Source organism: Podarcis bocagei, assembly GCF_964188305.1.
Source record: "Podarcis bocagei genome assembly, chromosome: 18".
Taxonomy (NCBI): Eukaryota; Metazoa; Chordata; class Lepidosauria; order Squamata; family Lacertidae; genus Podarcis; species Podarcis bocagei.
The window spans coordinates 9,708,330-9,717,927 of NC_138144.1; the positions used below are offsets into that span (position 1 = coordinate 9,708,330).

The following is a 9,598-nucleotide window of genomic DNA, read 5'->3' on the forward strand; positions in this document are numbered from 1 at the left end:
GGGGGTTTCAGCAGCAGCCGCAGCGGTGCAGGAGCCATACCCTGCAAGAAAGAAGGAATCCCTGAATGTGTGAATGGTCTGTCACAGACCAAACGACCAGGGACAGGGCTTCAAGAAGCCGTTGCAGGAAGTCCCAGGTGAGCAGAGGGCTCTTGGGCTCAAATCCTGTTTGTGGCCAGGGGCGTACCAATGGGGGGCAGGGGGGCGGGCTGCCCCAGGTGCCATCCTGAAGGGGGGTGACATTCCGACGCGCCACCTGCCCGCACCGCCCAAACCCGCAAATCGCGAGCGGCAAAGCAATGAAATCCCCCTGTCCCCTTACCTGTGAGGCGAGAGGCCGTTGTCTCGGCTCCAGACCCTCCCGGGATGCGGCGGCTCCCAGGCTGAGCCTTCTCCTCGCTGCAATACAAAGAGAGACATCAGCCGGCGCCCGGCTCCCAGCCATGCGAGCCCCAGTCTGGGGCAGGAGGGTGGGGACCTGGAAAAGGGGCATTTCCTCCTACCTGATCTTATTAATTGCCCCACCCTGAACTCCTCCGCACGGGCGTCGGGGCTCCATCCCGACCGGCCTGGCACAGAGGCAGCAGCCAAAGTCTCCCCCGCTTCCGGAATCACCCTGGAGGCGTTTTTGATGGGGGGAAACTTTGGCTGCTGCTTCTGCGCCAAGCACGGCCAGGAAGGAGCCATGCCCGTGCGGAGAAGCGAGGGAAGGTGAGGCAGACGAGGATCAGGATCAGGCTCTGGGAACCGCCGCGATGTTCTGTCATTTTTGATCCCAGGAGCAGGTGCTGGAGCCTCATCCCTGGAGGTGTGGTCCTGTGGAGGAAGCAGAAAGCATCTGATGAGAAGGGGCTGGGGCGGATGAAAAACTACTGCCCCATTTTTTATGACCCCCCCCCCCAAAGAAGTCCCACAAGGACTCCTTCCTTCTGTCCCAGTACCTGATGTTTGCCACGTTCGCCACGTCCCTCCAGGGATTTTGCCAGCACGAAGTAGACATTTGGGAAAGGCTCCCTCCCTGCAAAGGAAATGGAGGAATCAGCAAGCGCCTGGATCCCAGATGATAGCACCAGTCTGGCGCATGAGGGAGGGGGGACACAGGAAGGAAGCATTCCTAAAATATGGGGCACTCTGTTGGCATTTCCACTTACCTAAAGTGGGAGCCTTTCCCCCCTCGTGCTGGCGGGCCTCTCGCCTAAGGAAGAAACAAGCTCTGTTAGTCTGATTGCTTGGAGGAGTTGGAACCAAATAAATATACAGGTGATAATATTCATTATTATCACCTCTATATTTAGACATGTTGATGGACAAATTTTGGAGTTGATTTTGTGCCCCACCCCTCACCTGCACCCCTGCCGGGGGCCCCCCTCACCACCCCCTAGCTAGGGCCCTGCCTGGACCAGAGAGAAACCCTCTTCATAAAATTACAGGGATCTCTAAATCAGGCCTTAATCCTCCACCCCCAAGATCACTGGGAAACACTTCCCCGGCCACACAAGGTCACAACATACCTCCGGATTTGGCTGGCTTTCCCTGCACCGCTGGGCTGCTGCTGTTTTCCCAAACCACGGCCCTGCAAAAGAAGAAGGACACTGTACTCTCTAGGGAGGCAGAACTAGCACCCCTGCCAGGCTGCCCATGCCCATGTCACCACAGGCTGCCAGCTTGCTCCTGCCTGGGCACCTGACCCCTGGCTTGGAAGGAGGGGGGCGAGGGGCTGGGGCGAGACGGGACGGGACTGCAACCCCCCCAACCCAGCCCTGTTTCACTCAGGTCAGCGCCATGACCTCCCTGCACATGTGGGGAATGGATTCCCCATGGAATTAACCTACCACAATCTCCAGAGGTTGTGCCCCTCCAGACTCCTTCATTGTTTTCCGCCTCAACAGCCTCTTTTGTCCTAGGAGACAGAAAGGAAAATAAAAAACAGAGGAAGAGGTTACAGGTGGGAAATGTCCGGGAATCCCAAAGTTTAAATTCAGAGACCTAGACTCAGGATCCAGCCTGGACCTCAACCTTTCTCTGTTCCCTCCCTGTGTCCTATTAAAGATTGTAAGCCCCTCGGGGCAGGGACCTTTTGATCAAGGGTCACGCGCAGTGATGGTGCAAATAAATAATAGGAAAGTAATTTCACCAGGCTCCTGCCCCATGCAAGCTGAAGCCTGCTAGGTGCCTTTCCCTGAATACTCCAAATCTTCCACATCCTACCATTTCTTTCTTTCTAGGGTTTAGAGGTGTCCCCTACAAATTCAGAACAGTCTTTTGCCAACGCATGATAATAAAGCGAATAAGTTTGGAATAGAGTAGTTGCTTTGGGCTCCTTTATGGATCACTGCCTTGCCGTGGCGAAGGGGCTTGAATAACTCAGAGAAGCTATGAGCTATGCCGTGCAGGGCCACCCAAGATGGACAGGTCATAGTGGAGAGTTTTGACCAAACATGATCCACCTGGAGCAGGAACCAGCGAGCCACTCCAGTATCCCTGCCAAGAAAACTCCATAGACAAAGAAAACAGGCATATAAAAGTTATGACGCTGGAAGATGAGCCCCTCAGGTCGGAAGGTGTCCAACATGCTACTGAGGAAGAGCGGAGGACAAGTACAAGTAGATCCAGAGCTGATGAAGCAGCTGGGCCAAAGCCGAAAGGACACTCAGTTGCGGATATGCCTGGAAGCGAAAGGAAAATCCAATGCTGTAAAGAAAAATATTGCATAGGAACCTGGAATGTAAGAACCATGAACCTTGGTAAGTTGGATGTGGTCAAAAATGAGATGGCAAGAATAAATATTGACATCCTGGGCATCAGTGAACTAAAATGGACGGGAATGGGCGAATTCAGTTCGGATTACCATTATATCTACTACTGTGGGCAAGAATCCCGTAAAAGAAATGGAGTGGCCCTCATAGTCAACAAAAGAGTGGCGAGAGCTGTACTGGGATGCAATCTAAAAAATGATAGAATGATCTCGCTACGATTCCAAGGCAGACCTTTTAACATCACAGTAATCCAAGTTTATGCACCAACTACTGGTGCTGAAGAAACTGAAATTGACCAATTATCTGAAGACTTACAACACCTTCTAGAAATGACACCAAAGAAGGATGTTCTTATTATAGGGGATTGGAATGCTAAAGTAGGGAGTCAAGAGATAAAAGGAACAAGTGGCAAGTTTGGCCTTGGAGTTCAAAATGAAGCAGGGCAAAGGCTAATAGAGTTCTGCCAAGAGAACAAGCTGGTCATCACAAACATTCTTTTTCAACAACACAAGAGACGACTCTACACATGGACATCACCAGATGGGCAGCATCGAAATCAAATTGATTATATTCTCTGCAGCCAAAGATGGAGAAGCTCTATACAGTCAGCAAAAACAAGACCTGGAGCTGACTGTGGCTCAGATCATCAGCTTCTTATAGCAAAATTCAAGCTTAAACTGAAGAAAGTACGAAAAACCACTGGGCCGGTAAGATACAGTCTAAGTCAAATCCCTTATGAATACACAGTGGAAGTGAGGAACAGGTTTAAGGATTTAGATTTGGTGGACAGAGTGCCTGAAGAACTATGGATGGAGGCTCGCAACATTATACAGGAGGCAGCAACTAAAACCATCCCAATGAAAAGGAAATGCAAGAAAGCAAAGTGTCTGTCCAACGAAGCCTTACAAATAGCGGGGAAGGCAAGCAAAATGCGAGGGAGATAGTGAAAGATACAGGAAATTGAATGCAGATTTCCAAAGAATAGTAAGGAGAGACAAGAGGGCCTTCTTAAACGAGCAATGCAAAGAAATAGAGGTAAACAATAGAATGGGAAAAAACAGAGATCTGATCAAGAAAATGGGAGATATGAAAGCAACTTTTCATTCAAAGATTACCAAGGACAAAAGTGGTAAGGACCAAACAGAAGCAGAAAACATCAAGAAGAAGTGGCAAGAATACACAGAGGAACTATACCAGAAAGATATGGATGTCTCGTACACCCCAGGTAGTGTGGTTGCTGACCTTGAGCCAGACATCCTGGAGAGTGAAGTCAAATGGGCCTTAGAAAGCACTGCAAATAACAAGGCCAGTGGAAGTGATGGTATTCCAGCTGAACTATTAATTTTTTAAAAAGAAGCTTCTGTTAAGGTGCTACACTCAATATGCTAGCAAGTTTGGAAAACTCAGCAGTGGCCAGAGGATTGGAGAAGATCAGTCTACATCCCAATCCCAAAGAAGGGCAGTGCCAAAGAATGCTCCAACTACCGCACAATTGCACTCATTGCACACGCTAGGAAGGTTATGCTTAAAATTCTACAAGGCAGGCTTAAGCAGTATGTGGACCGAGAACTCCCAGAAGTGCAAGCTGGATTTCGAAGGGGCAGAGGAACCAGAGACCAGAGATATGCAGATGACACAACCTTGATGGCAGAAAGTGAGGAGGAATTAAATAACCTTTTAATGAGGGTGAAAGAGGAGAGCGCAAAATATGGTCTGAAGCTCAACATCAAAAAAGCTAAGATCGTGGCCACTGATCCCATCACCTCCTGGCAAATAGAAGGGGGAGAAATGGAGACAGTGAGAGATTTTACTTTCTTGGGCTCCATGATCACTGCAGATGGTGACAGCAGCCACGAAATTAAAAGACGCCTGCTTCTTGGGAGAAAAGCAAAGACAAACCTGAACAGCATCTTAAAAAGCACAGACATCACCTTGCCAACAAAGGTCCGTATAGTTAAAGCCATGGTTTTCCCAGTATTGATGTATGAAAGTGAGAGCTGGACCATAAAGAAGGCTGACCATAAGAGAGCTGGACCATAAAGAAACCGAAAAATGGATGCTTTTGAATTATGTTGCTGGAGGAGACTCTTGAGAGTCTCGTGGACTGTAGGAAGATCAAACCTCTACATTCTGAAGGAAATCAGCCCTGAGTGCTCACTGGAAGGACAGATCCTGAAGCTGAGGCTCCAAGACTTTGGCCACCTCATGAGAAGAGAAGACTCCCTGGAAAAGACCCTGATGCTGGGAAAGATGGAGGGCGCAAGGAGAAGGGGACGTCAGAGGACGAGATGGTGGGACAGTGTTCTTGAAGCTACCAGCATGAGTTTGACCAAAGTGTGGGAGGCAGTGGAAGACAGGAGTGCCTGGCGTGCTCTGGTCCAGGGGGTCACGAAGAGTCGGACATGACTGAATGACTAAACAACAATAACAAGTTGCTTTGGGAGACGATAATGAGGCATAGCCCAGTTCTGTGAAGCTTGGAGGTGGGGTGTGAGGCATCTGGGCTTTAGCAGTACAGTGGTACCCCGGGTTAAGAACTTAATTTATTCTGGAGGTCCGTTCTTAACCTGAAACTGTTCTTAACCTGAAGTACCACTTTAGCTAATGGGGCCTCCCGCTGTCGCCGTGCCACCGTTGCGCAATTTCTGTCCTCATCCTAAGCATCCTGAAGCAAAGTTATTAACCTGAGGTACCATTTCTGTAGAAGCCAAGCCCTGGCTCCGTGGCTCACCTGAATAAAGCGAATCCTCCTGCCGCCACATCCTGACAGCAATAGGAATGGTGGCTGTTCTGCTGCTTCTCAGTCCAGCTGAGCTCCAGCCCCCCCCCTCGTGCCGCTTTCTAGAACCCACCGCTCTCAACCGACTCTCACCTGCCCCCCCTTCATACTCCCTTTCGAAGCCTCCTTCCATCTTCCGTCTCCAGCAGAATTCCACTCTCTCTCTTCCCCCTCCCTCCCTGCTTGACATTCCCTTTAGCATCACCTCCATTGCCATATTGCAGAAACAGGGGAACAGGGGGCTGATGGGGAAATGTCCGGGAATCCCAGAGTCTAAACTCAGAGACTCCGGCTTATGTCTCGCAGGAGGACTCAGGATCCACCCTGGACCCCATCCGTTCTCTGTTCCCTCCCTGTGTCATACAAAAGATTGTACGCCCCTCGGGGCAGGGACCTTTTTGTCAAGGTTCTTGTTACAGGTTGGTCTGCCATAGTCGAAACATAATAAAAAAAATTCCTTCCACTAGCACCTTAGAGACCAACTAAGTTTGTTATTGGTATGACAATTTCGTGTGCATGCAGATATCTGAAGAAGTGTGCATGCACACAAATGCTCATACCAATAACAAACTTAGTTGGTCTCTAAGGAGCTACTGGAAGGAATTCTTTGCTTTTTATCAAGAGTCACATGCAGCGATGGTGCAAATAAATAATAAAAAATCAAATCTCACTAGGCTCCTGCCCCGTGCAAGCTGTAGCCCGCTAGAAGCCTTTCCCTTAAAACCAAAGGCTGTGTACACACCATCCATTTGGGGCTCTTGCAGCGTGAAAAGGGGCTAATTCTGCACAGCTGCATTGCTGAGAGGCAGGGACCTGGCAAGCTATCGACAGCTGTCAACAAGTCAAGCCAAGGAACCAAGCCCCGTGCGCCAGTGACGGGTGACGCTAATAATAATAATAATAATAATAATAATAATAATATGCCCCTCTTCTCCTCTGGGCCCCCTACCTTCAGCATTCATCTTTCTCTACAAATCTCTCACCAACATCTGACAGGCATCCCCCTTGCAGGGCATTATCAGGCTTCCTTGCAAAGCAGCACTTTGTGACATCAGCTGGGAAACGGGCCAGGCTGCTGGGTTGTCCGGCAACTGAATGAAGAAAAATAAAACCAGGGGGGTCAAAGTGTGCTGGGATGAGGCCCCCATGGGTCAGGCCAGAGGGGGCTGTTGGGGGGTGTGGTTGTGTCTCCCCTTCATCTGCATCTTGCTCCCCCACCCGTTCCTTCAGCTGCCCGAGAGAATCAGAGCATGGCAGAGTTGGAAGGGGTGCCAAGGGGCATCTAGTCCAACCCCCGGCAGTGAAAGGATCCTGCCCACAGCCAGCTCCTGGCTGGGCTCCACACTCCCACCACCTTCTTCCCAGCCGGATGCGCAGACCCCTTGCCATTCTGCATGGGGTGGGGAAAGGGGAGAGAGAGATGTTTTGCTCCCTGTCCCTCCGGACATGGATATGAGAGCCACACCCTGCAGCCCTGTCAATATCTCAGGGGCCGGCGGCATTAGAAGACATAAGAAGGCAGCCCTGTTTAGGGAGGTTTTTAACCTTTGGTGTTTTATTGTGCTTTTATTCTCCTGTTGGAAGCCGCCCAGTGTGGCTAGGGAGGCCTGACCAGATGGGCAGGGTATAAGATCGTTATCATTACCGTTCTTGTTATTGTTATTGTTAGCACCACACTCTATCCAACCGATCTATCTAAAAGCCCTGGCTTCAAGCGACCAGAAAGGAGATCCCGACTCCAGGAAGAACTTTCTGACAGCAAGAGCTGTTTGACAGCGGGAGGAAAATCCCTTGGAAGGCGGTCGACTCTCCTTCCAAGACTAAACAACTAAACAACAAGAGCAACATATGTTATGTATTGAAGTTCTCCCCCTGGCCACCAGGAGTAGTGTGTGTGTGTGTGTGTGTGTGTGTGTGTGTGTGTGTGTGTGTGTGTGTAGTTTTCACTCAGGTCCATGTCAGTTAATTTAGGCAGGAAACCCTGGGTTGTTGTTGTTCCAATGTTGACAGCCGGCTGCCTATAAAAGCAGGCTGGCTGAGCTGTTTGCTGTTCAGTTCTGTTCCAGCTTACAAATAAAGAGCTGCTTTGAAGAATTGCTATGTCATCTGATATGTTCGCCCACAACTTAACAATATATATATATATATATATATATTTGCTTTCGTAGATTTTCACGGGTACAGGAATGTAGGTTTTGGTGTCTTCGGGTGTCTTCCCGTGTAAGAGTTGGGGTGTCTAGGCGACGTTTCGACGAGGTCTCACTCGTCATCTTCAGGCTGGTGCTTTCGGCTTCTTGTTACTAGAACAGAGCAGGATCTCAGTGTTTGAGTTCCTATAAATACTGTTGAGGGGGTGTGGTGTATAGCCTCCAACGTTCTGGGCAGATAGGAAGTTCCTAGGTTAATGTGCCTTTTCTTCTTTTGTTCATTAATTACTTGAGGGATATCTTGAGTGATTACTTGAGTGATATTCTGAGTACCACTTAGGAGGGTCATTAGGTGTGGATTAGTTGCTAAAGCTTTCGTGTCTTGACCTCTTGACCCTGTGAAGAGTTTTTCTGAGAAGATGGCTGTACTGCACTTAGTTGTGCTCTGGCTTGGCTTCGTGTATAGGGGCGAGCTGTGGTTTTGTGCCCTGTGCCAGCCAGATCTGTGTAGGGATTGCAGGGGGGTGCAGCATCCGGAGGTGCCACTATGGTTTGGCTACTGGATGGTGTCTGTAATTTATCTGTGGAGAGGGTCTGGGTTTGGGTCTGGTGTGGTTGATTGGAGATGGCGTTCTGTGTGCCTCTGGTTCTGGTGTCGGTTTTTGTGGGGAGGGCTAATTTCCAGATGTCTGGCAGGCGGGACGTGTCGTCACGCTTGTTCATGTTGTGAGGGTGTTTCTCTATCTCGATGGCTTCCATGATTATTCTCTTGTGGTGATGTTCCATGTTAAAGAGCAATTTGGAATCTGCAAAATTAATTTCGTGTCCTGTTTCTTTCATGTGTTGGTAAAGAGAGGAAGTTTTTTCTTCTTTTTTGACGGCATTCTTGTGTTCTGCGATACGTGCATTTATTCGTCTGTTTGTTTGTCCAATGTACGTGGCTGGGCAGACTTTGCAGGGTATTTCATAGACCCCTTGGTTTTCTAACTGGATTTTATCTTTTGGGTTTCTGAGGATATTGGCTATTTTTTGGTTGGTGCAAAAGGCTGTTTTGATATTGTGTTTATGGAGGATTTTGCTAATTTTATCTGTAGTGCCCTTGATATAAGGAAGGAGGGCCATGCCATTGTTTTCTTCTGTGTCTTGGTTTTTGGGGGGTGTTTCTTTTTGGATTAGCTTCGTAACCCTGTTTTGCTGGTATCCGTTGGCGATTAACACATTTGAGAGATTCTGTAACTCAGTTGTCAAGTGGTCTTTGTCAGCCAGGCGTTTGGTTCTGGAGATGAGAGTCTTGGCTACGGAGTTTATTTGTGCAGGGTGGTGGTGTGATTGTGCATGTAAGTAGCGGTTGGTGTGTGTTTTTTTCCGGTAGATAGTGTGTCCTAGGGAGCCATCAGGTTTTTTGTAGATTAGGACGTCAAGGAAGGGAAGTTGGTTGTTGGCTTCTATTTCCATAGTGAATTGTATTTTGGGGTGTAGGCTGTTGAGATGTGTGAGGAAGCTATCTAGTTTTTCCTTCCCGTGTGGCCAAATTACAAAGGTGTCGTCAACATATCTGAGCCAAAGTTTGGGTTTGTGTTCTGACTTGTCTAAAGCATTGGTTTCAAAGTGTTCCATGTACAGATTTGCGATGACCGGTGAGAGGGGTGATCCCATAGGTGCTCCTTCTATCTGTTTGTATCTTTGTCCATTGTGGATGAAGTACGTGTTGGTTAGGCAGTGGTTGGTCAGGTCCAGGATGTATTCGGGGGGATTGTATTTGTTTTGAATGGCTGTCAAGGCTTCATTAATGGGCACTTGTGTGAAGAGAGATACAACATCGAAGCTCACAAGTAGGTCATCGGGATGTAGGTTTTGCTTCTTTATTGTTTCTATGAACTGGAAGGAGTTTGTAACGTGTGAAGCGATAGATTCTG

General features: G+C 48.7%; 1 protein-coding gene across 1 annotated transcript; it reads right to left on the reverse strand.

Annotated features, from left to right (window-relative positions):
* Positions 1–1,589, reverse strand: LOC308577741 (uncharacterized protein). The gene is made up of 5 exons (XM_081178167.1): positions 1,512–1,589; positions 1,152–1,195; positions 942–1,018; positions 323–816; positions 1–41 (listed from the first exon to the last, which is right to left on the reverse strand). Exons 4-5 carry the CDS (start codon positions 685–687, stop codon positions 8–10), a joined length of 399 nt encoding a protein of 132 aa, XP_081034293.1. The 5' UTR covers positions 688–816; positions 942–1,018; positions 1,152–1,195; positions 1,512–1,589; the 3' UTR covers positions 1–7.
* Between the last annotated feature and the right edge of the window lie 8,009 nt (positions 1,590–9,598).